The following is a 27996-nucleotide window of genomic DNA, read 5'->3' on the forward strand; positions in this document are numbered from 1 at the left end:
AAGCCTGAATACACAGTTTGCAAAGGTTAATTGTGGTTTAAGTTTCACTGTGACATGTTTGGAAGAGTTTGATCAATAAAGTTGAGAAGATCTACACTTTATTTATCAAGAATAAATCACATTGCCACAATCATTTCATGAGAAGAGGTAAAAAAAAAACATTTTATTCCAACTTTATGGACAACAGTGTATATTCCAAAGTTTGTCTTGAGTTAGTTTGAGGCTTCAGCAGTCTGAGTTAGACAAATTCAGGGCATTTAAGCGTCCACCTACACAGAATTTAAACAATTTACAATTTACATTAAGTGATAATAACTAAATTACTGTGATGCTTCATTCTAATCAATTATAATTCATATTTAAACAGCTATATTTGCATGCCCATTGTCAGTGAATGGATACTGACAACCAACTAGAATTAAAAACTATAATAGAGACTAACGGTCGTTTGAACCATAGACTGAGGCTTGCACGGACAGACCGACATCCTGGTGCGAATGAAAGCATTTAATGTCGAGTATATTCTGCCTGTCATTCGTCAGTGTAGGAGTGTGTGTCCTTAACCCTTCGGAGTCTAGGACCGCCACACGGCGTCAAAGTCACATGTCGCACGTTTGAAAACGTAAAGCTGTGACACAAGCAGGCAGGTGCTCCATTCAAAGACTGTTGGAAAGCGGACACTTCAAACTTTTTACAAGTGTTTGAATTTTGTCGATCAGCCTATTAAGACTAAATTTATGAAGAGCCGAAGTTGCGCACTACAGCTCTTCTACGAGTTAGAAGATGCTGAATCTGGGGAAGAACGTTCTGATTCTGAGGAAGACTCCTTTCAGAGGATGAAGTGGATGCTGCGCGTGAAGACGAACGAGAGGAGGTGTCCGCGCAGACCCCCGCTCCTCCAAAGATCCAACTAGTTCCTGCTCAGATTTTGTGTTTCTTTTGCACTTTTACATACAGTGTGTCCATATATTATGTCAAAATAAATAAATACTTGTAGAATCACATAGGTGAGGTTGTGCTGAAAAGAAAGACACAAAGAAAGGCAAGCTAAGCAGTTTTAATGGGAAACACAAAGGTAAAATGAAAAGTAGCAAAAAACGCTGTTTTACCCCAGACTCTGAAGGGTTAAAGGCGCTGATTGCCACAAACTTCAAGTCATGACATTCTTAAGTGGAATCACATCTAGTGGCGGATGCTTTGCTAAAGGAATTCATGACCTTTTGGTCTTTTTGAAGGCATAACTGAGGGAGTCTGACTATTTACTGACTATCAGACGCATCACTCCCAACACCCAAAAGCCACAATTCTCATTTTATAAAAACCAGAACAGTACAGAATGAGGTTTCCTTCTCTAACAACGTGTCTTTGGCTAAGTGTGACACTGTTTTATATGAAATTATAAAATTCAAACATTGTAATGACGGGAGATTTCATGTACAAAGACTTTGGAGGAGCGATTCTTTTAGAAACATCACAACTGATTTAGCTCGGACAAGATAAAATGATGATGCAAAAATTGTGATATAAAATCAAAGGAATAGGAATATTAGGAATAGGAAATAGGCATATTGACTGAATGCCAATAAAGTAGAGATTACCTTTCAGCTTTATTTATCAGGATAGTTAGCAATATGAAGCAACTTTACATTTTATAGAGCCAATTGGAGCTGTGCCAAAAACTGTGCAACTACTGGTTTGTCATGCAAAGCTCATCTATACGTTTCTTGTTTTGCAAGGCAAAAAACCCTCAGCTCAAACCATCCAAAATGAGCAGATTCAGTAATAATCTGGCTGAGCATCAGTGTAGTCCGCTTGCTGCTGGTTTTGCTGGGCCCTCTGTCTTCTGAAGAGAGTTCAAATGAAAGTTGAAACAATTAGTAAAACGATCAACAGAGGTCTGTCAAAGAATGTTAATCCACAAAGATTTTAATTAGCGAATAACATTTTGCAATAATTGTTCGATTAAAATGACAGAAATCTGAAACATGTGGACTGCTGTACTTTATGACGTGTCTCATGGATATCAACAGTGATTAACTGGTCAGAAGCGCTTACCCTGAAGCCATCTTACGCATGTTACGGCCGTTTCTGTAGTCTAGATGGACAAAAAGATGAAAGTGGCATGAAATGACAGTTTTCTGTTGTTGTTCAGCCAGTTTATTAATACTTATATAGGTTTGCAATTAATAAATAAGATGAATAATGCTCTCTTCATCGAGGGTGAGGTTTAGTGCTTTGTAACAGATACAGCGGAGATGTCAGGACTATAAATAAAAGACTTGGTTAGTCCAGTGGGGAACATGTTCTGTAAAGTCATACCTGTTTGTTGATGTGGGACTGACATAACCTGCTGTTTGTTAAAGTCAACACAGAATCTATGTGATTTACCTTTCCATGCTGACTTGACACCTCTAAGCGTAGCCTTGGCCCCTCTCCAGATAGATTTAAAAAAACCCTCCCCGGGTTCAGCCATGAGGACGACCAGCGTCAGCACAAGGAAGATCATGACACACTTCATCCTGGAAAACCAAAAACACACCTGGAGTCGGCTTTGCTTTCAAAGTCAGCTTGCACAGTTTATTTCGCTGTGAAAACTGAACATTTTTAGTACAAAAATTTTCTTTGCGGTGAAATTTTTTTTTTTCATAATATCTTTTCTTAGCTGTCACACATCTGTTCACTCAATTCATGGATTTATCCAACAATATAGCAAGTCCTGATATATCTGAAGGGCCAAAGTGACATATTCTAGTGATTCTAGTGCAACATAAAGTAATATAAAGTTTAAGTATTAGTTTTTTACCTTCCCACAGATTGATAGTCAGAGGCAAAAGACTGTTGTACTGTTGTCCAAGAGTAAAGTCAGACGTTGTGGCATCCACACTTCAAGTTAATTTTTGTCCTCACTGGTTAGAGTGGGTGGGGCTGACGTCAGCGTCTAAGGACTGGCATGACAGTCAGCAGAATGTGGTTTAGATTCAAGATTCGACTTCCATCTGTGAGCAGACTTTGAAAACTGAACAAAATGTGAAACTCAATGGAGTTTCATGTGTTGGCATATACTCAGTACTACGCACTAAAACAAGGACACAATGACTTTGACATGTGCCAAATGTTGTGATGAACGCTTAAAAAGATTTTGTACTGTTTAGGGTAGCAAAGAAATACTAGGGTTGTGTATGTCAAGGTTCAGTAAGACAATCTGATGTATCAAGTACATTTTGTTCAGCCTAAAGTGACTTAAAAGGCCCGTAACTGTAGACTACATGGTTTTGCTAAATGCCACCGATGGGATGCTCCATAGCTGTGACCATGTGGTTTTTGCTGAAGGGGCATGATGTTTCTACTCAACAACAAGATTCAACTTCCATCTGTGAGCAGACTTTGAAAACTGAACAAAATGTGATGTATTTGCTGTTATGTTATTAGTATTGCTAGTGCACACAGGGTCATTAACGTCACGGTCCAAAAAAAGGGACCCATAACCCACACAGACAAAAAGCCATAACATCTTTTGTGGTACAAACAAATACCTGGAATGACCCTTTAAAGTCTGAGCTAACTGGCTTCACTGATCTCTTTGGACGCCGCAATCAGTGGTGTCAGCACAGATGTTTTTCTATCAGTCCAAACACACGCCGTGTCTGATTGGAGCAGAAACTCAAAAGTCCTCATTTTCTGAAACTCCATACAGTTTAGCATCTTCTACTGAGTGCAGGATTTTTAAGGATTCTGTCAAGTCAGCAGCTTCCATATTTTTATCTATTACAGTTCAGAGTGAAATGTTGTTAAGGTTGATCACAAATGGTGGAGCATTAGGTTGAAATGCATCTTCTCTTCTAGTATTCAAGAACTAGAATTTGCTCTTTGAATGTGCACAGGGGTTATTACAAACCAGAACTGGAGCCTCTACAATTGGAGATTATTTGCTGGGACTGGTCACCTGTTGCCTGACAGTTGCTCACATCTAAGAAACACCTAAGGAGCTGATAGGATCATGTAGTCACCTTTGGACAGAGCCAGGCTTATTGTTTCTGCCTATTTTCAGTCTTTGAAATAAACTAATCTAACTGGCCGCCAGCTGTAGATTCATCTTTTACAGGCAGACATGAGAGTGTTATTTCTCCTCATCCAACTCTATGAGCATATTTCCTAAGCCATCAAACTTTTGCTTTATGCATTCCAAACTAATTGCTTAATTATTAACATTGTGTAAAACTGTATTTTCAATCTCCTACACATCGACGGTCCATTCACGCAGGTGTTTTCACTTATTTTGCTTCAGTTTAGGACTGTGTGGGCGTGGATAGGCCCTGCTTGATGGAAATCTGCAGTAAAGAAAACAAAAGGTGGCATGTATTCCCCAGCATAGTTTGCCCCAAATTCAACCTGAGGAGATGCCATCATCATCAGTGTGGGTGTGCAGGATCATTTAGGGCTGGTTTTGTTACTGCATTCCTTTGTGCATGTTTTATGTCAGAGCTTTGTCCATGACTGTTTAACATAGTGACCATGAATGTCCATTAATTCATCCAACTTTTCTAGCAGCTGTCGCAATTTGTATTAACTGGAAATTCTCATCACACGATCCCAAGACTTTGCATGAAGGACAACAAAAGACTGAATATTTACTTCTTACCTTTACCTTTACCTTTCTCACCCACTGATCTTCGCTCAAGCCGAGCAAATAGAGCAGTTTGGAGACCTAAACGATGATGCGGCTCTCTGTGCCTGTGGCCTGTTTATGAAACGAGGGTTGAAATCATTTTCTCCCCGTCTGTGTAGTGAAAGCGTGTCTCTGATTGCTTTATCCAACACCAAGTTCTGTGCACAGACAACAGGGTGTTTATCTAATCTCAACTCTCAGTGTCACAAAAGTTCATGCTTTTTAAACTATGGGAAATAATTGCTATGGACTCAATGGAGTTTCATGTGTTGGCATATACTCAGTACTACGTACTAAAACAAGGACACAATGACTTTGACATGTGCCAAATGTTGTGATGAAGGCTTAAAAAGATTTTGTACTGTTTAGGGTAGCAAAGAAATACTAGGGTTGTGTATGTCAAGGTTCAGTAAGACAATCTGATGTATCAAGTACATTTTGTTCAGCCTAAAGTGACTTAAAAGGCCCGTATCTGTAGACTACATGGTTTTGCTAAATGCCACCGATGGGATGCTCCATAGCTGTGACCATGTGGTTTTTGCTGAAGCGGCATGATGTTTCTACTGTAGCTTTTCTTTTCCAGCAATATGCTGTGAAAGCAGTTAGACTAAGGCACCGAGAAAACCAGCGAAGGGAAGCGGTCACCATCCTCATCGCTGTGTTTAAAATGATGAGTTTGGAGTGTTCTAACGTAACACTACAATCCATCCTGAAAATGAATCTAAATGCAAACATTTAGTGATCTGAGTTGAATGAGAATTTTTAGGACCATTATTTATTCATTTATTTATTTAATCATTTATTATCTGCCTCTGGCTTTTCTCTGAAACACTGTCCACTGGCAGTCTTTGTCGCTGGCACACCTTGTGCTACACGTATTTGCCTTGAAAAGTACCTCACTAAAACAAATGCATCCAGAACAAGTCCCTTCGGTCACAGTCTTTGTCATTCACAGAGTCTAAATTCTCACAAAAAAAGTGGGAAACATTCCCTTCGTGATAATGGTTCCTACATGGGGGATAAGAAAGCAGCTGGTGTGAGGCTTTACTGTTTTGTGTCTCTTGGTGCTGAGTGAAAGAAATGGAGATAAATACATGTTTATGGAACACTGAGAGCCACTTTTATTTAAATGCTTTGACAAAAGTGTCAAAATATAGCTGAAGTACTTGAAATTTGGTATTTGCACAAGATATTTCTTTTTATTTTTTATACTGTATACTAGTCTTATGTTATATTATTCTATTATTATTCTATTTTAGATTGTACATATTTTATATTTTCATATATTGTTTCTTTTTTTACTATTGTTTTTGTGCCTTAAGTGTTGGTTGACTTGCGGTGGCTGTTTTCTGTGGGGTGTCTGTCTGTACTGCTGCAGTAACAAAGCAATTTCCTGTGAAGGATTAATAAAGGAACTACTCTATTCTAAGCAAGCCTGTGAAGCTGCAGTGACTGTGGGAAGTGCGCGGATGGTCGCCGCATCAGATGTCAAGCCACAGCGATTGTGTAAGAACATTTATCAGCAATCAACACATTGATGCTGCAGGGTGAATAGTTTCACATGCAAAACCCTCATGGGAGGAGGTGATCAGCTGGATCAGCATGTGGAGGAAATTACAATGCAGTTTTCTCTTATTTGAAGTAAAAACATATGTTACATACAAGATTTTCAGTAACTTCTGTGAGATTTGTTTCCCGTTACTTAGAAATACTTTTTTCTGAATATAAATAAAGTAAATCTAAAATGATTCGTACACACATAAGTGACTGACTCACCCAAATTCATGAAAATATCCAAACACAATAACCAAATGCAAAAATAACTTTGATATAATAATAAATTTTTTTTTTAAAATCATTTGAAACGCAGCAAAATGAGCCTTTTAACCACCTATTAACTTACTCAGTTTGTACTTTTTAAGACTTGTAACCACTGTGGCTTAAATGAAAATAAAACCAAAAACAAATGAACACACAGTCTTGGGAAGCTTGATAGTTCTTTCTTGACGGGCTGCAGCTGTACATTTTAGTCCTTTCAGAAATAGATAATCACAGAATTATTTTGCAACGTAAGATAATGACTCATGCTTCTTCATGTTAAGTGGTGTGAAAGAAGAGGAAGTTCCCACACTGCTGCTGTCACTTCACATAAAAGAGGTCGACATGTTCTTCATAAAGTCTGCAGCCCTTAATGTTCTCTTTATGGTCGGGACTTGGTCTTCTGGACGGCCATTTTGTCTTAACAACATGCAATTTGGCCCCTGAACTTCACTGCGGTACTTTGTTGTTTTCCATGTATTTTGCAGTACATCAATTGCAAATGATTTCTTTTTTTAAATTCTGTGTCTTGGAATCCACATTTTGTTATTTTCACATATCAGCCTGTCTTGGGTTATCACTTACTGAAGCCTCTGTGGTCGCATCAGTCATCTCACTTCATACTTCCATTAATATCTCTGAAATACACTACTCACAAAAAGTTAGGGATATTCAGCTTTCAGGTGAAGTTTCAGGATGAACCTAAAATGCATTCTAACCTTTCCAGGTGAACTTAATGTGACCTTCTCTAAACCTTTGAATGCACATGTCCAACTGTTCAGTGTTTCAGTACTTTCTGCACCAGCTGCTGTTCTCTAACAAGAAGCTTAACAGCAACATTCACAACAGGTTTGATCCATGAATCCACCAATACATTTCCTGCTTCAGTTAGAATTGGTATTTAAACAGTCCTCCTCATCCTGCTGTTCACATTCTGACATCATGAGACCAAGACGACACCTAACAGTTGATCAGCAGCACCTCAACACTGGAGGCTTCAAACAGGAAGTCCTCAGACGGAGGTGTTCACTGAGCTTAGAGGGTCACAGAGTGTCATCAGGAGGTTGCAACAGAGATACAGAGACTGGAAGAGTCACAGAAAGGAGAGGAGTGGACGTCCTTTGGCCACATCCCAATTTATTGAGACACCAAAAAGTTTTTGTTGTGGTATACCTACCACTGTTGGTAGATTTTCTTCAAATGCATTGTTTAAGATGAAGAAACTACCATTGCATGCTTCTACTTAAATGCCCTACTTTCATGATATAATATCACTGTAGCATTCACTTTTTACATTTTCCATATATTTCACCTAAAAGTCGAATATCCCTAACTTTTTGTGAGTAGTGTAGATGTGTGTAGCGACTGACTGTAAAAACCGGGGCATAGAGGACTGTTCAGCTGTTACAACAAGCCAATATTTGTTGTAATGATCCTTTCAGGAGCTCAAAAGTCTTTCAATGAAATGCAGTGTTCATTTTGAACACTTTTGAAAAATAAAAAATAGCAATAGTTCAATGTTTTGTGTACTTTGATAATTTATTTATTCATTCGATACCAACTGTAAACTACTATTTACTATTTACATCAGAGCTGTGCAGTTACGTAAAAGATACACCTTCCCAGCAGCCAATCAAAATCAAGTATTCTCAGAACTCATATGACTTTGCATGGCCGATTTGGCATGAGTACAAAGAGCATCACCACAGCGAAGACACTTAATCCTGCAAACAAAACACACTTAATGAGTGCATGAGCTCTCTCTCAGAGTTATTTGATTTGTGTGAATGCTAGTTTTTTTAGTTAATTCACTCAAGTGTTATTCAGGCTGCTAGTCACAACAAGCTATATTCAAAGCCAATTCTCAGCTCCCAATTTAAAGTCTGCTTTGATCACAAGTTAAGGCTGGATGAAATATTCAGTTCTTCATTTTTGCATGGGGTGAAAATTAGAGTGAGCGAACTGAGCAGTGTGAGCTCTCTGGCTGGTGCCAAGTGAGTCCGATATACAGAACATGTCTCTTTATGTGGAGTTAAGCTGAGTTTGTGTTTTCTTATTCATGCCACAATACCCAGAGCAGACCTCGTCTAGTCCAGAAGCTGATGCCAGTTCACAGAGGTCTCTCATCTTCAAGTTCTTCTTGATTCTGTTTTTCAGCCGTCGACAGTGTGATTGGATTAAAGATAATTTAGCATTTCAAGATTAAATGTCATGTGCTTCTTGAACGACTTTGAGGACTAATGGAGGGTTTTTTTTTTCTGTATTTCAGCTTTGTTGGGAATTCAAATGAAATTTCTATACACAAGAGTGGAGGTAATGCTAACCTATTCATAGATAAATCAGTGGCACATGGATCTTGCCATGTTACAGTTTATTAGTTTTGAACAATTCGTTTTCTTAGCTGAAGTTTGTACACGTCAAGCACTCTCATGCGTCCTCATCTCATCCTGACCAGAAACTGAAATCAGTGGATTTCTATGTTTTTAATGGCCACCGCAAAGTTGAAGCCAACTTAAAACCTGAAACTCCAAAGGACTGATTTGTCATGTGTTATACTTTTGATATAATACATTGTATTGCCTCTTTTTTACTAGTCTACTAGTGGTTGAAAGTATAACTTTGAATTTCCCAAGATGCCCCCTGCGATCGAGGCATTAGGTGAGGCAGAAACAGGAAATATGTATGAGGCCCAAAACACAGCAGATGGAGTTGCTTGTGCAACAGCTTGTACTTTTTCTTGTCCATGTTATGTAATTGTCTGAGGTCCTTATGACGGATACTAGTTGCTGCAGCTAAACTTCAAGTTGTAGTTTCACACAAATGCAGTGCATGGGGAAAAAAATATACAAAGGAAAGAAGAACATCCACCTTCAAATCTCTGCTCTATGGGCACTTACAACAGAATCTAATAGCACTAGAGACTCCTGATGCACTATTTGCAGTCCTATAGCACTGTGAATTTTCTGTTTCCCTAAAAAAGTGATCTTACCTATCCTAGATCTGTGCTGAACGCATGCTTTGAGTAACATCTTGTTTTCTTTTGTTTCATTGTTGGCCGGTGAGACAAAATTGTACAACAGGATCATGTCATACACTTCATTAGAAACTAAAGATCCCTGTGTGCTCTGTCTTTTTTTACACCAGGTCACTCGTGTTTGTGGTTTCAGTCCATCACACAACAAGTAGGAATCAGCATTATGTATCACCTGAGTGAAATAGATATATATAGAATATGTTCCTTGACATGCTCTTTATAATGTAGGCTCTACATTTGAGGATTTCGTTTTTTCAAAGTAAAATTCTTCATGAATTTAGTAACGTTTTTAGTTACTGTGGTCGAATAGGAGACCCAGATACCCAGGACAATGCCCAAAGGAGTGGACAGTAACAGTGAATAACTAAGGTAAGCTAGAAGGAAAGCTAGCTGATTGTATTTAGTGATTTCATTTAACATGTTTGGATGCAAATGTGTATGAAAGTGTGATTGTTTCAAGTTTTCGTATGTGTGCATTTTGTGTGCATACTGGAGCTGACTTGTCTTGTGCTTTTGGGTCAGTAGCGTTGTATGTCTTGGAGTTCGGGCATAGAGGCCTTCAAGCGTTTAGTATTACCATAGAAACTGAAACCTCAATGCCTGCTGCTGCCAAGTCTTGCTGCAGGTCTTTTTGCAGTCACTCGAAGGTTTTTGGCCACCTTCCTCCTCAGAAATCTGGTGGCAGCCATTGATAGCTTCATCTTTCTGACACGTCCAGGTAGTGTAGCCAGTGTTCCTTTAGCTTTAAACTTGCAAACTATGCTTCTCTGGGAACATTCAGTGTCTTTGGTATCTTTTTATATCATTTTCCTTGTTTGTGTAAGGCAATGATCTCCTCTTTTTTTGGACAGTCCTCTTGACTTCTCTTGACCACATTTCATATTTCATGTCACTGTGAACAAACCCCCCCCCTCCAGCCAGTCTGGGTATTTGATATGTTCTATCTCAAGCACACCTGATGCAACTAATGAGGCCCTTGATTAGTTGCATCAGTTGTGCTTGAGACAACAATGGTTTGCAAATGAGTGCTCTTATGAGGGATTCTATTCAGGTATCTGTATAATTTTGAGACTGCTGTAGTCATTAAAACTGACATATTGTGTTGAATTTGAAGAAACCGGCTATTAGTTGTACTGAGCTACTTGAATTGTTCTTGTTTGAGTTGCACATTGAACACAGCAGGAAGTTTTTGAATTTGCCAACACACCTAATTTGCAATGGGGGTTGAATCATTTTGAGTGCAACTGTATACACACACACATTTTCTGAATATTTTGTTTTGTTCACAAGTTAATGAGATGTAAAGAGTTAATTTGTACCTTTCAACTGATTCAGAGTCAAAGACGAAAGGCTGTTTTCAAAGTGAGCCGTGTGATGTAAATATCTATAGGTGATGTAGCTCATGTAGTCAATGGCCATGTAATATTATATAAGTATGAACATAAACTCTCATAGCATTTCAGAGGGATAAATAATTGACCTAATCTAAATCTCAAAACCAAAGTCATTTCATGCACAGATTCCTCTTCCCATCACTTCCTTGCATTCAATTTTTAGGTCAGCCCAAGTGGGCGAATGATTAGATTAGTGCTAAAACAATTAGCCAAATAACAAATTAATCAACTTGACTCCCATTAAAAACACAATTAAAAGTTACAACAACAACTTCTTTGATAATGAATCAGTCATTTGATAAGCAGAAATGTAAAACATTCACAGGGCCCAGCTTCAAAAAAATTTATGTGTATGTGTATCTCTGTTATTTATCATTTTAATCTAACTGTTTTTGGGATTATTTCTAAAACCATTATTGAATACATTTGTGTTAATTGGTAAAAAAAATTGGCATTCTTCACTATCACTGTCATTTTAGACAGAGAATTAATCAATAAAAATGTATTAATAATAATAATAAGAAGAAGAATTCAATACTTATTATATATAACATTACAATATTATTGTTTTTAGTTGTGGTCCCATATGATGTTCAAGAACTGACCATGACTTCAAGAAAGCTGCAGATTTCTCTCAAATGTAGCTGTAAAGAGTAAGCTAACACTTTAGCACTTTAACACTAACAAGACATTATCACATTATACATAAATCACATTATACAATAATCAAATATCACCTGCATAAAGATGGAAATTACAAGTATTTACTTAAATAGCATCAATTTGTGTGTGTGCATATCAAATGTAATATTTCTCAGCGACTCTCTTTTGTCAGAACATTACATTAAGAACATTTGCCAAACATTTTATCGTGTGGAACACAATACAAATGCTCATACAATGCATTGAGCACCAGTGCGGAAAGGATTTTAGAGACAGTGTTTAAAGTGAGGCTATGTAACTCTTGACAGAGAAAATAACAGTCTCTCTCTTTTACAAATGAAATTCTCAGTGCTTTCTGTTACCTTATTTGCTCTGGTATGACCACTAGCTCGTGTGGCTAATTTTAGTAAACATTAGATTGATATTGCTTTAAAGCAACTTTATGACTCTTTGGTACTGTTGTTGCACTATGTTTTCAAATCTGAGATGTCCAGTAACTGAAGACTTTTTGTTCAAATTAAAACCCTTTTCTTAATATGTAGATTTTTTTGAATAAGACAGTAAAAATATTCGGTGTATTATTATGCAGATTTATTCAGAGTGACTGACATTTAATTTAGGCAATCCATTGATTAAGTCAATGCAAATATATTTTTTTAAAAAATGGTTGCCCCCATTGATAGATAATTTGCAAGCGGCATTCTCGTTTCACAGTTGCCTCCACAGTCTAGTCATAACCAGCGCGTCCTGGAGCGTAATCAAATGCACGTTTGTCAAGCTGCTCTTGCTGCTGTTCCACCTTGTGGTGCCCGGTAATGAGCCTAGAGGAGGGAGAGATTATAGTGTTGATATTAGTATTATCATATATGAGCGATTTTAGATATGAAGTTGTATCACATTCAATGTGACAATTACATAAGTGTCAATTTATTGTAGCAATAGTAGTTTAGTAGTTGTAAAAATAATAACATTTATAGAGGCATAGATCCTTACCCATGGATCAGTTTGCCGGCTAAATAAAAGAGACAAGAGGAGTGAATGATTACATTAAATCTTTACTTTATATCATGCATGAGAGAAAAAAAAAAGGTCACAATATTACAAAAACATCATTGTATGTACAGTACAGAAGAATCCGATGTTAGTAATACACTTTATTGTTATTAAAGTCATGTATCCATATGTGTAATTAATAACGAATGCCCTGATGCTACTGAACCTGCTGATTTTAATTAACTGGCAATATTCCACTTGGCAGACAATATGTCTGTGAAACCATTTATTAGTTATTAGTTACACGTGTGCTTTTCCAGCTATGTTCTGTCAAAATATTTGCTATTAAACAGCCAATTGATTCCGTGACTTTACCGTGAAGTGCTCCATGGAGAAGCATTCCGAAAAAACACTCTCCAGGTTCAGCCATGAAAACGACCATGGACAATACAAGGAAGATCACAGTACACTTCATCCTAAAAAAGAAAAGAAAGAAAGCAATAGTCAAATACTTTGTTTGTTCACAATGAACGAGATTGAAATATTTAGATCTTACCCTTCCACTAATTCAGAGTCAATCTCTTATCAAACGGAGCAGAGAGAGGTTTATACCTGTGGGCCGCCGCTTACTGGTAGACTGGTGCACCTCTTTTTATATATGCAGGACTCAGTTCTTGTGTAATATTTCTCAGTCACTTCCTCACATTGAAGGTTTCTCTTTAGCCCGAGTGGAAGAGTGATTATTCTATTGTATCAAATAATAGTTACTTAAGGAAAGAAGTGTTCTTTTTATTCAGAATTTTAAATGTTGATTTATATCTCTTGCTATGTTAACACGTTTCAATGTTTCCTGGCAATTTTATCCCTTATTTTTGAAATAACAAATTACTAACTGAAATAACCTGTGAATTCTATGAAACTATGGCTGTAGGGATGGTTATTTAAAATGTTTCAATACTAATGGATACGATAGGGTTTCTACCTGTACATTGGAGAGGTGTTAGGCTCTACCCAACCTCACACATTTCACCTCATTTCAGTAGTTACTGGATGACGGTTTAAACACTTGTCTCCCTCATTCTATATGTGCCCTTTTTCCTGTGTGATGTAGCACCACTGTTCATTTCAGTCGGGAACTATCTGATTACAAAACATGCACTCAATGCTAGTTTTTGATTTTTGATTAAACAACAACCACTATATCAACATCAGCTGACTACATTGGTTGCTGCCATAGTTGGACTACATTTTTGAGTTAAGATTTGTTGACTTCTTGAAATGATTTGGAGATTTACATTGCCATTCATCTTGAAATCGTAATCATTATTTTTGCATATTGAGTGAGCAAACAGTGAGCAAAGGTAATTTTAAGGTAATATCCTTTGTGTGAAGTCTTTTGTTTGGTGACTACACCTCTACAAATCTAATGCTCTAACACCACTCTTTGCAGAATGCATTGGTGTTGGTGTTGAATTAAAGAAATAAAATGTGAAACTTGCATCAGGGATTTTCAAGATAGCATTCACTGCTTTTACTAATACTGCTATTTCTACTCATACACTTGCATTCCCATTCTTATCCCAGTTTAAAAATATATTTTTGAGTGCATACTTGGTTGACCTTGGTTTTATTCTTGTTTTTACTTCTATCCCTCAAGTTTCTCCCATTTCTCTGTGCTCTTTTTCTATTATTAACACAGAACACCAATTACATTTTGTGATGTACTGGCAGTTGCAGAGAGCGTAGTATTAACGGTTCTGTGTGACATGACTGAGAGGAGGCACATTATGTTTATGCAATTTGAGAACAAAAGTGGGCCAAGAATGGATCCTTGGTGAATACCACAAATGAAATGAATACAAATGAAATTAAAGCTGCAAGCAGCGTTGGAGGGCCCTCGCACCTCCGTGCACGTCCTGTTGCTGGACTCCGACCCTTCCACGCAATAAAACAGGGATTTTACCGAACATAACATCAGTGCTTCTCTTCTACAGCTGACTCAATCAGTGAGTTTGTTTATTTCATTGTGTTACTTCGATGCTTTTAATGGTTAGTTTGGATCCAAAGAAATATTTATATAGCACACAACAACACAAACATACTAACCGAATGAGGCAGCAGCAGAACAGCAGCTTCCTGTGTTCTGTGTGGTAAAATCCCTGTTTTTGTGAATGTAGTCTGGTGTGTGTGCAGAGAGCGATATAACGGCTGTTTGTGGTTAAACCAAAAGGATCTTCCAGGTCTCTCTCTCTAGGGATCCTTTCCATGATGCTGTCACACACTTAGAATAACACTCTGAGCCTGTCAGTGGATCAAACAAGCACTTTTAGTGGACCTACTGTGATCAGGTGCAGTTGGCAGTCGACTGAGGCAAACTGGACCAATTGAGCAACTGAGCTGCAGTGAAACGAGGAAAGCTTCAGTGTGACTGCAGGATTAGTTGGTTCTGTCATGAGGAAACCAGCTGGAGGTTCCTGCAGGGAGACTCTGACCCATGTGACGACGTGACACCTCATCGCTTCACACCGTCGCATACTAAGAGCAGAAGATGGGCCGCATGTGTCGTACATCCAGATCACACACCTGAACACAACACAAGCTGATTTGTAACGCTGCAGTAGGAAATATTACATTATAATTCTGGTTGAAATAACCCATTTTGTCACTACAATATTTATTTGAAGGTTTCCTTTAAAAACAAATGTGTCTGAGTGCTGTTCCCTTTGTGTTTAGATTTTTTTTGGCCTGTAAATGCACCAGTGATAATATCTAATTATATGAAAACACACTTTGTCCGTGACTACTCAATTTAAAAGAAGAGCTGGAGCTGGAGGCAGGACGTGGTTAGCCTAGCTTAGCATAAAAAGTGGAAGCAGGGGGAAACAGCCAGCCTGGATCTGTCCAGAGTTCAAAAACACACCTGTGAACACCTCTAAAACTCATAGACGAAAACACGTCCCACGAGCCTCGGAGCGACGGGAGCACTGACCGAACGCTTCATTGACTGCCATGTTAAAATGACAGAGGAGGGAGAGAGAAACACTTCTCTTGCGCTCATTTCACCAGATAGAGACCTCAGATTACATCTACGTGTTCAGGAGACTCTCTTATGTCCACTGGTCTGCACTTTATGGCTGTGACATGGACCGTTTTCAGTAAAACCTGCATTTTCAGGGCAATGCAATAAAAAAAAAAAAGTCAGGGCATTACGGAATTTTTCACCACGACTGAATTTTCTGCAAACTTTCAGGAGTTTTAGTGCATGTTTAGGCCCCCAAAAATGCAATTCATTGGGGAAAAGGAGGAGGAGAAGAAGAAGAATAATAAGAAGAAGATTTCCTTGCATTTCAACTATGTTTTTGGCCCCCTGGTTGCTTGCATTTCATATATTTTTTCAGCCCCTTCGTGCTCGGGGCTATGGGGTCCGTACACCTCTTGGTTCTTGGGTACTGGCACGTTTCCTCCCTTGCACGTTTTTCCTACTCGCATTTCTATAGGGTCCTCGCACCGCTTGGTGCTTGGGCTTGAAGTTATTAACAACTTCCTGTTTCATGGCGAGTCATGGTGAGACACTGAACTTTGACAGCTCGCCACGCCCAAACCGTTAAGATTCTGTAGAGACTTTTAATAACTTTTCATCGTTGATGCCTTCTCTACCAGCTGACCAAGTTTGAAGTCGATCGCTGGAACCCCCTCGGACTAGTTCATTCATTTACGTCCCCTGTAAATCGCCAAAAATGCGTGAAAAATCCAATATGGCCGACTTCCTGTTGGGTTAGATCATTGCTCCAAGAGACTTTTTGTGTTCGCCTTGAAGAGATATATGAACCCTCCGAATGTCGTACATGTACATAAAACGCAGTTCCGGGGCTGAGTGTAGGTGGCGCTACAGAGCCATTTTGTCACACCCATTTGTGAAACCTATGAAATACGTAATTTTTCACCACGACTGAATTTTCTGCAAACTTTCATGACTTTTCGTGCATGTTTAGGCCCCCAAAAATGCAATTAATTTGCCTAAAAAAGAAGAAGAAGAATAATTCCTTGCATTTCAACTATGTTTTTGGCCCCCTGGTCTCCTGGTTTTTTTCATTTCACGTATTTTTTCGAGGCCTACCTGCTCGAGGCCTATGAGGTCCGTACACCTCTTGGTTCTTGGGTACTGGCCCGTTTCCTCCCTTGCACATTTTTCCCCCTCGCAGTTTCAATAGGGTCCTCGCACCGCTTGGTGCTCGGGCCCTAATAACCTAAATATTTTCCTAGATTTGGCAGGAGAACACATTGATACACTGTGTTACAAGTGTTTCAGTATTAGTAGTTCTCAAATCTTACAAAACTGATAATTAGTAGCCACCTCTGTCAGCTGTCAATGCTAAAACCTGACTGAACACTGTTAAGAATTAAATTGTTTATCATAAAAAAACTTCACTTCACTTCACTTTTTCACAAGATTATTTTATCTCTTTTCATAGAAAGACAAGATTTCACCATCACTGAAGCTTGGTGTTAAGCACAAAACTGGCTAATTCATTATAAAATTGGAAAATTATTTTATATAAATTCCTCCAGAAACAATCTTTCTGTCATACAGAATCATTTAATGCTCTGTTTGGAGGCAGCACCTCTAGTACTTTTTTTTTTTTTTCCCCACAAGGCGCTGTGTGAACATGTGTGTACATGCATTATGTGTCTTTGTGTGGTTTATTTGATCCAAATGAGGCAATGACAATGCAAAGTCTTTGCTGTATCACTGTTAACAGCTTGATTATTATCTTATCACCCACGCTCTGTTTCCCCTTCATTTGCCACATTAAGGAACTATACATTCTAACAGTGAGAAAGTTCAAAGACAGAGTAGAAAAATACGGAAGTTCATTTAAACTTTAATTGCCAAGTGACAAAAGACAATTCCCCATAGTTTATCTATTGTTATTACTACAAGAAAAACTGAAACATGTTTATCTATGATTAGTCTATTGAGGATTTTACACTTTGTACTAGTTTCTTCTGCTACTCTGTTTTGCCAAACATCTATTTATTTTATGCAGGCCAAGACTGCTCAGGGGTCATTGTAGAGTTCTCCTTTTGGATATTTAATGTTTGAAACAGCAAATGTTATACCCTCAATGAAATGCTGATTTACCAAACATATTGTACGAGCAAACCCTTTGCAGTTATTGTTATCTCACTTAATAGTTCACTTTCATGTCTCACCTTTGATCACCAGGGCTCCGAATTAAAAGTATGTACAATAAAACATGACATTATATGTGAAATGATTGTCTGCAGTGGCAGCAGGGTGGAAAAAGAAATGAAATGCAGCACAAAAAAAAAAGAATCCTGCTCAGCGGCATCAGGCATTAAGTTGGCTCTGAGGTAGGAACCCATGCTTTTATGTTCATGCACCTCTATATAGAAAAATATCCATCTCCACTGACATATGATAATTTCCTTTTGTTAATGTTGACACATTAGGAGCACATGAATGATAATTGGTTACCTAGATGGAAGCCATGATGGAAAACAACCACCAGGCATTCAACCAAAAATAGAGCATATTTGTAAGATGAAACCTTTCCCCTGACCACATTTCCAGTGTGTGAACTAACTAAATAATGTAAAGTGTATTGATTTAATGGACACATTGTCAAGTAAAAACGTGCTGCACATCCATCCAGCCTGACCTCTATGGGTTTTTTAACAAGTTTTCTCACCTGGTTCTTCCATTCGTGTGACAGGAAAGATAGTGAGATGACTTAGGTCTTAAGGTGATGTGGAATGCCAAGAAACAAGCATCTCGGGATGATCCTGACAAACGAACAGACAAGAAGGAGCCACGAGCAGAGGGCTTTTGCTTGATCCTAGCGTAAGCCCCTCTCTGCCGTCTTAGTCAAGTCTCACTGTAGCACGGAAATCTCAGAAGGACGCAAATTCACAGCATCAGCTAATATAGACTTTCTCAACAATCCTCACTTCTCTGCACTTTGTTTTATTCCTTCATGCTTTAATACTTCTGGCCACCACTTTTCTGTAACACCAAGAATCGTCTGCTACGGGTGGATTTTTGCTGTTTGAGACGGACTTCGAGTTTGTTGAAGCACGAAGCTTTGCTCCTCACCGCTGCAGCTTTTTGGTGTGATGACACTTCAGCAAGCCATTCTGAATTACACCACTGTTTCGCAACTGGAAAAATTGTTGGAGAAGGCCAAGCTAACATATTGGCAGCCAACTGAGGTTTTTCAATCACGCAACTAACAGCATAATACAAGTTGGTTGTGGGTAATAACCTTTTACAGATGTGAAAATAATCACACTGCAAAAGTAAAATATACATAAATATAGTATCAGCATGGGAAAAGAAAACAAAACTAGAAAATAGAATCTATGTGCAATTTATTGCTTCACTGCTTCAAGTATATTTCATTTTTAATTTTGAAGACTGAAAGGAGGTGAAGCAACATGATGGTCTTAAAACAAATTCCTTAAACTCCTCTTGAACTAATTTCTACCTTCCCACCTCCGTATTCTTACTGTTCAATGTTAACTTTCGGCACAACTTTCTAATGTCAAACCGAAGTTATTCGCAGGACTTGGCTACACTGAGCTGGAGCCACCAGAAAGCTACAGTAGCAGCCACGGGCATGTCTAATGGGATTTTCAGAATAATCTGCTACTTCCATAAATTCTCATGCGTCATGAGTAGTTACAAATTAATGACGCTGGAGAACAAAAAGCTTACTCCAGCCCGAGCAACATTAATTCAATAAAATCCCTGGATCTAATTTTGAAAAGCACTCGCAGCCACCGAAATTTCAATGACAGGAGAGTCATCAATAAGTGTCAATTAAGAGTCAAACTACTACTTTAGATGATCCATTGAAGTGGTTCTCCCCACAAATCCAAACTACCACCTCTGTAGTAGTAGCAGCAGAAGTAGTTGTAAAAGGGTCCCTCTTTCATGGCTGCGATGAGCTTAAAATCATGTTTATGATCAGAACTGATTCCAAGAACCAAATTCTAATGGTGACCAAGTATCAACATCCACACAAAAAAATCACTCAAACCTCTCTTGTAGTGCAATTCACTTCTCCTGCACACCTGGATGTTACAGACCTTCAAAATATACATTTTTCACAAAAATATGGCTAAATATTAGCGCTTTGGTTTGCATTCTCATCTTTGGTTCCATACCCAGTAGCAGTGGTGGTACCTCTGGCTTGTTTGTGCTTTCCAGGGAACATAACTGCTAGCGGATAATGATGGGGGATGAAATTGCATGAATAGTTCATATATTTGATGCACTGCTAACATCTAAATTATCGTGCACCACTCTGTTGAGAGCAGCCCCCAAGCTGATGCCTGGTCTGTGAATTTGGGAGTTTTGTTGGGGTTTACAAACACAGACTGTAATTTCTGGGTATGAGGACATATTTCCTCCCATGCAGGTGCAGCACTTGGTCACCCAGAGAAAGTTTTTCAAAGTTATTGGTGTTATTATCCCCAACTCTTCTATAACAATGCAGTGTTAGCTACACACACTCTCGGGCACTCTTCTTTTCATTACAGTTAGAGCTGCCACTCTCTGCCTGCTGCCTGCTGGGTTTTAGGGGTCCTGATGCCACTCACTGGCTATTGAATAATGACCCCGTGAGACCCGGCTTTAGCCTAATCCCTACTTGAAAGCTGTCCTTCCTCTAATTCAATCCCACTTTAAACCCTTGCTCGAGACAGACGAGTGGTGCATAACACACACACACACACACACACACACACACACACCTGGATTAATGCCCGGCTTGAGTGGCTGTTCCACCAGCATACTGGAACTGGAAGAAAATCAGGGATCTTTACTGCCGTCATGCTGTTAATGTAAAGAGAGACACTACATGGCAGAATTCTGAATAATAACTAAGTGGTTGCTGGGAGTTATTTGACCAACCAAGTGCCGTATGTGCTGACATGGTTTTTGTCTTTGGGTCTTTAGGATCGGTTTTTCTTGAATTCTCTTTCTCTCTGTCAGTCTCAGCCTCTCAGTGCTCGCTGTTTTCAACCATATCAAATGGCCTTCATCATCAGCCGTTATGATTTCGTCCATAGGTCTTGTCAGCATCAATGCCCTCCACTGATTAAGAGTGTGTGATATGGCTGAAAGCTCCAGAGACAAATGGACCTTGAGTTAGGAGTGCTTCGTCAAATTGTTTTTCATTCCAGTGACTGCTGAATAGACCGCGCTGTTGAAACATATCGATGAAGAACATCAAGCATTGGATATGTTTTGTGTGTGTGTGTGTGTGTGTGTGTGTGTGACAGGCAGTCTTATAAGAACACACAACCTCTGACAAAGAGACAGTTGGGATGCACAAACAAATTCACAAACACCTTCAATGCCAACTTGGTTCATTCCAACAGAGAGTACGTCACATTCTGCTTGTCAGAGGACTTTCCTCACACACCCACAATATTAAATACATGCATGTACACAGAAAAAGAAGACAAAACATACAGAAACGGGTATTTATGAGAATGAACCACGCCATGACGCACGAGTATTCCCATGAAGATACAAAAACATTTTTGACTTAGCTTAGCTAGGATGATATCAAAAAGTGAATGAACTTGACTATCATTTATTTATTGTACACCACAGCAGCCCATTGGATCTCCCACTTGAGTTTCATTTAACAACATTTCAATAAGAAACTCAGGAGATTTATAGAAACACAAGGAAGGATTTGTGTGGTTTGTGACATCCATATGAGAGACTTATTTTTCAGGGCCAGCAGTTTAAGAAAAGGACACAAGCATTTACAAATACTGCACAGTCTAAATGTTTTTTTTAATAAACTAGTTTGATCAGAAGGGCTTTAGAGAAATGTTTAACTTGACACACGTGCACAGTACAGCACAGCATAAAGAATAAAAAGGGAAGTAGTTATTGTTCCAAATAGCTGTTTAATAGGCTAAAAGCACAACATATCAGCAGCCTCTTTGAATTTTAGCTCACAGCTCAAATGCTTCTCTTACTCATGAGCATCTGCACCTTTCTGTCATAAATTGAAAGAGGAAAGTCAAGAAGGAATAAAGGCTTGTGTGTGGAGAAACCCTCAGTGGACTTAATAAATACACTGTTGGTATCTTTGGTTTTTATGCATAATACAAGATTTTAACAGTGACTTTTTACGGTGAAGAAAAACAAACCATGGCACTGCTTTGGAAACAACACATTGTTGGTCCTGACATTACAAAATTACCACCACAGATACAACGACAGTCTCAGTTCCCTTTTATACTTCATTTCTTATGGTATTTGGTGTCCTTCCAATATTCCAAAATGTTTGCATGGTTTGTTGTCCTCTTTTTTTCTTTCTTTCACAAGTTCAGAAAATGTCTTGGAAAAAAAAAAGTCTTTCTGTGACGATATCAGTGTCAAAGTCAGAGAATCATTTCTTGGAAATACAGAGAACTGAAATGAGGCGGGAGGCACGAGGAATGGATTCTCAACGCTGACGAGCAAACCCACTGCCTGCTCCTCTGGCTTTTGATATACAGCTTGAACACACACACACACACACACACACACACACACACACACACACTGAAGCTCTACCTCATCATTGCCACAGAGCATGGAAGATGAAAAACCCATGAGTGTACGCATTTTGATTCTTAAATCAACAGTGTTTTGATTTTGGTTTTGCTACAGCAGAGCGTGAAGCAGCTTATTATCTGCTTCATTACTGGCAGGAGGACAGGGATGTGTCTCTGTGTGGTGTGTATGCGCATGTGTGTGTGTGTGTGTGAGTGAGAGCTTTGTGTGTATGTGTGTTTTCCTATCTAGATGTGTGTGAGCCAAAAAGTTAACCAAGCCCATCCCGCTGTCTTATGAGAAACTCGTACAGTTTTCTATTCCACAGAGGTGGGAACATCTTAGATCGAGTAAACTGAAAATTTTTCTTCTTGCGTCCACAGACACATCAGAAGTTACTAGATAAAGCCCATTATGAATTCACCGCACTGAAGTTACCAAACTATATTTCCATCTCTTCACCATTTAGAGCGTTAACTAACGTCCCACCTAACTAACTAACTAACTGACTGACTGACTAACTAATTGAACCACAATCAGGACAAAGAACATAACCTACATCCATACAATCATTCTCTGTTGTGAAGATCTCAGTCCACAGTGAAAAGCCTGAACGATAGCTTTTGCTCATCAAAGAAACAAAAATGTGCTTCACGGGCAACATCTGGTGAGGCACAGCTGGTTCAACCTCCAGTCTGTCCTCTCCTGCCCTCTGTGGCCACTTAAACTCTGTTCAGTACAGCAAAACTTGTGATTTAGGAGATCTTAGTTTACATACACATCACTACAGGAACCGCAGTCTGAGGTCTGCATTTTCAGATTCGTTCACTCTGGAGAGCCTTTCCCTACGTCTTTTTTGGGTAAGATAAACTGATTGTAAGTGAAACATCACAACATAGACAATATTTAGCTATAGGATGCAATGAAAACGTTAGTGTGTGTGAATTGGTTGCAGCATATTTAGAAGTGTTGTCAACTTAAAGTCCCTGATATTGTGTGACTGTTTGTGTTACTGCTGAAGCATCTGCACTGCATATGTGTGTGTGTGTGTGTGTGGGTGTGTGTGTGCGCGCGCGCGCGCGTAAGAGAGTGAGACAAATGAAGGACCCCACATGACTTCACTAAGAGGTTTCCTGTCTGAACTTGAGCGCTCAGAGGTCTGCTGTGGCAGATAGGACTGCTGCCTTTGTTCACATTACAACCCTAATTAGGCAGAGCATTGTGTGTGAGAAATACGAGAGCATTTCTCAGCGTGCGCCCCACTGAGTGTGTGTGTTGTTTGTGTGTGACTGGGATATTGAGAGTGACAGCTGAATGTTGCCACCAGCACGCTCCACTTGTCTCCTTGTTTCACTTCAGACCAGCTGAGTGAACTGCTGGCGGCAGGCCAAATGGAAAACACACACACACACACACACACACACACACACACACACACACACACACACACACACACACACACACACACACACACACACACACATATTTTTGTACTTCTATACTTGAAGACTCTTACTGATTGAATTCTGTTTGGTGTAGTTTTCCTTTCCTTAACCTAAACCTAAACCCAGTCTTAACCCTCAAACAGGCGTTTGAAGACCTCAGGGCCGGCCAAAATGTTCTCTTGTGAGCTGACAATGTGGCTTCTCAACACATTTTTTTTTTTTAAATCATCGACACTTAGGGGGGCAGCCTTAGTTCTCATTTTCCCAAATTGCCCTCCTTCTCAAGGTCTAATTCTCTAATTAGTTCGCACAATGCTAGAAACACAAGACTACACACAAACACATGCTGAGACAGATACTGTAGGGCTACATTATAGATGTCCGTTTTCTAACATAGACTCCCAACATTTCCCCGGAGAATCAGGTCCGAAATAAGAACACAAATAAGTCGCAACCTGTGTTGATGGAAAGAGGCGATGTTGATCATTTATTTCTAAACGTGCATATGAGGACTTGGAATTTGGCTAGTATTTTTTAGGGTTTGCTTTTTTAGGGTTTAGAGCTACTTTTTTAGGCTACTTAGTTAAATACTTTTACTTTTTTCATTGTGGATTAGAAACTGAAATGCACGCCGTGTCGAATCAGGTCACAAATACAACAAAATACCTGCAACTCACAATATTTTGTACATTTTTATTTTGCTTATTTATTTGTTTGTATTCATGGTGGTGGTCACTTTGTAACACCAGAAATTCCCCTCGGTGATCAATAAAGTATTTCTGTCTATCCATCTAAAAGCTTGGTTTTGAATCGAAATAGGTTGCTATGCAATTTGTCTTGGCAAACTATGAAATATATGCATTGCATAAACTCTGAGGCAACATTTAATTGACTGCTCAATGCTGAAACTAGAACAGAGCACAGTGAAAAACTAATATTTTAAGGTGGAATATAAATGTAATGTTAATTAATTGTCACTAATTATGCACCCCCACTTTTAACTATAACTAGGCGCTCATGCGGATATAGTACAAACGCACATACAAATAGAAATATAGAGACGAACACATGCTCACAGCAAAAGCAATATACATTACCAGGAACTATATGCGAACTCAGGCAAAAAAATTGAACATGGCTGTGTGGACGTATGCATAGTACCCATGCTGCAAATGTACTGCTACATATTTTACATACATACAATAAAACCCCGAGACAGCAACAACAAATTATCAATAAACAGTAATATATGAGGTAAACAGGCGCAACTATGAATGCAGAAACAAACAAGAGATATGATTAACCGCTAATTTTACTCAAAAGCTCCTCTGTAACAGTGCTCCAATACTCCAATACTTTTCACCAGTGACATCAGTGTCAGTGAACCAAGGAGGGAAGAGGAGCAGCAGCTTTACAGTTTCGTGTGAGAAGAGAGATTCCCATACGAAACGGGAATAGTGTATTTAAGCTGCAGTGAATACTTTAACCTAATCGTGGTTTTTAGGTGAAATAAATAAAGTGTTGCTGAGACACTGATTTCTGTTTGCCAGTGTGTTCCCAGAGAGCGTGATTCTCCTCCTGTCTGGCCCTTCCTGTGGGACGCCATCACTGCTGAAGCTAGAGGCAGTTTATGAACAGGCCACCCACCACCAACTGCCTGCGCCCGCGATCATGTGCAGGTCAAAGTGTGTGTGTGTGTGTGTGTGTGTTGGTGCTGTTGGAATATTTAAGTTTTTCCCTGGTGAATGGAAGGCATATCAAAGACAGAGTCTGCCAGCAAAGCCTGTGGTATATACACACTGATAACATATATTTATACACAACTCAAAGGCATAGCAAAGTGTGCTTGTACTGTAGCATCACACTGCCCGGGGCGATGTTGATGTTATTTTTGTTTTACTCAACGCTGTCCCTTAAATACTTTAGCATGCAGACAGCTTGGCCTGTGGCTCGCACTGTTGTTAGCCTGAAGCTAAGCCACCCGGCTGTTAGGCGGATGCAGCCACTTACTGCCCCCGTGTTCAAAATTAAAATTTACTGACTTTAGCGGTTAAATTATACATTACCCAGATTTTTAGTTGTCACAAAAAGCCCGCCGGCCCTTGCCATAAACCCTGCCATACTAATAAATATCAAAGAGACAACACCCAAAAAGTGAAAATCAATAGCATCAAATATTCAACTTAGTGATGCTTTCTCAGACTTTGGAATCACCATCACTGACCCAACCTGTCCGTTAGGTTGATAGCGGACTCTGGTGACTGTACAATCACTCAAAAAATGTGAACATAAATCCTGTCTGCGTTCATCAAGACAAAGAGCAGAACTATTTAGACAGGTTGTCTGTCCACCAGGGCTTTGTCTTTGTATGTGGGGAAGGAAATGGGTTAAGGTAGCAAAACATAGGCTGTTCTCTCGTGGATGGTTAAAACTTTTTGTGTACAGAGTCGTGACTTAAAATATTTAGTATCTGGCCTTGTGCACTTTTAATGTTAGAATAACACCATGAGAGATCTGATTCTGATTCAGACTTCTTTTTTTTTTTTTACTTTTCTTTTCTCAAGGCGATGGAAACTGGACTTTGTCAGAGTCAATAAATAGATAACAAAAGCTTACCACCACCACCACTACTACTACTACTACTACTACTACTAACTACACCAGCCTGCCTGAGCTGATGAATGAAGAGATGAGACAGTTTCCTACAGTGGCTTGTTAAAATCATTAGTTAGTAAATTCTGATTCTTAAATTCCGCAAATTCAGATCTAGGATTCAGGGAGAACGCCACACTCGCTACACAGTGTTTCTCCCTCAGGTGACTGTCTGTTGCCCTAACATAGCATATGTCACAGCACTAAGTGTGTGTCGCTACGGCTCACTGGAAGTGTGACTAATGTGCTGTACGTGACTGCTCAGTCCACCCTTGCCTCCTCGAGCCCTCCCTTCATGGTCATCCACCCTTCTGGTGTAATCTCTAATATTCTCCACCTCTTCTCTGCTCTTTCTTCACGAGGCACTTCGCTTCACCAGGATATTTACTTTATGATTGATGCAATCTATTCATTTTTCACTGTAAGCCCATTTCCGTCTGGTGTTAAGTGCTTCATATCCTCATTATGTCCCGACTTTATGTAGCTTGATTTGCACTTACACAGGCTGCTGTTTTACTTGTGTAATTACTATTGTTATTTGATAGTTCAATCTTCAGTATTAGACATAAAATCTGACCTGCGGGTGTTTTGTTGTCCTATAAAGTTTAGAGATGCATCCTGATGCGAATAGGAAATGCACTGCACATACTTTGTTGCTCCTTCATTAACCTATTGCTCCAAAGGAGATCGGAGGCACGTCTTACATTCATTTGCTCCCGTATGATGTATTATTGAGTTTAATGCAACATAAATGAAAGTGTTGCCTTTTTTTAAAAATTTGTTTTGCTCAAATCTGGATGCCTTTCTTGTGAACAAGACGGGGGAATAGAAATCCCGTGTATGCTAAAGCACATCACAGGATCCTAAAGTGATGCAACAACCCGTGTGACAAAAACAATCAGAGTTTTAGCTGTGAGATGCATCTGGAAAAGATGTATATGTGTCAGGAACAATGAGCAGATATTTTTCTCGAGAGCAACTGCCATGGTTTTACATTTTGGAAAAAACAGAAACAAAGACCCATGACAAGCCAGTGAGAGGTGTGAAGAATCGATATCTGAGTGATGGTGAGAACTGTCAGTCATCTACTGAGCTCTGGTTCAAGTAAATGGAGTCTTGCCAGGCCGCTGTGAGTGAAGCAAAAGCTGTTAGGTAGTAGTTATTAGGTTTATCAGAAGATATTGTTATATCTTGAACGGAATAACCACTAACCCATGAATTACCATCATGTTGGACCAGTCCACATCTCATGATTTAGGCCCAGTGTGAACATTTCGTCCCAGTGCAGAAAGTATTGTGTCCTTTATGTAAGGAGGCAGGAAGTTATGTTAAGGGAACAGCGGCAGAGGGAGAGTGGTTTTGATCACGGGGTACATCGGTAGGGGTGTGAAGCACTTACACCCATGTTAACCTACACTGATTTTGCTAGTAGCCACCAGGCTTTGGCCATTCAAAACGAAAGAGGTCAAGAAGAGCGATGAGGGAGCTGGTACCACATCCATGCTGATAATGCTGGTGTCCAGGTACCTGCTAAAGCTAGCTTCTACACAGCTACTATTTTGGAAAACACATGTTTTTTTTATTTTTTTATTTGATGTGTAGGCTAATTGTATCAATATTGTGTGGAAAACAATGTGATGTTTTCTCGGGAATACTCTTTCAGATAGGTGGTTGTCAGTGAGGTTGCTTGCACACAGGTGCAAAAAGACCTCAAGGATGGAGGTTGGTTGGTCGATAGGTGTGTA

General features: G+C 39.2%; 2 protein-coding genes across 2 annotated transcripts in view; one reads left to right on the forward strand and one right to left on the reverse strand.

The window, feature by feature from the left end:
• Positions 1-27996, forward strand: part of LOC139217535 (exostosin-1) — a 209472-nt gene that overhangs the window by 108388 nt on the left and 73088 nt on the right. The gene's annotated exons all lie outside the window — the stretch shown is intronic.
• On the reverse strand, positions 1589-2856 carry LOC139217537 (dicentracin-like). Its single transcript, XM_070848868.1, has 4 exons — positions 2804-2856; positions 2389-2519; positions 2056-2095; positions 1589-1843 (listed from the first exon to the last, which is right to left on the reverse strand). The coding sequence occupies exons 2-4, from the start codon at positions 2516-2518 to the stop codon at positions 1777-1779; spliced, it is 237 nt and encodes a 78-aa protein (XP_070704969.1). The 5' UTR covers position 2519; positions 2804-2856; the 3' UTR covers positions 1589-1776.

This window comes from Pempheris klunzingeri, chromosome 18, assembly GCF_042242105.1.
Source record: "Pempheris klunzingeri isolate RE-2024b chromosome 18, fPemKlu1.hap1, whole genome shotgun sequence".
NCBI classification, from domain to species: Eukaryota; Metazoa; Chordata; class Actinopteri; order Acropomatiformes; family Pempheridae; genus Pempheris; species Pempheris klunzingeri.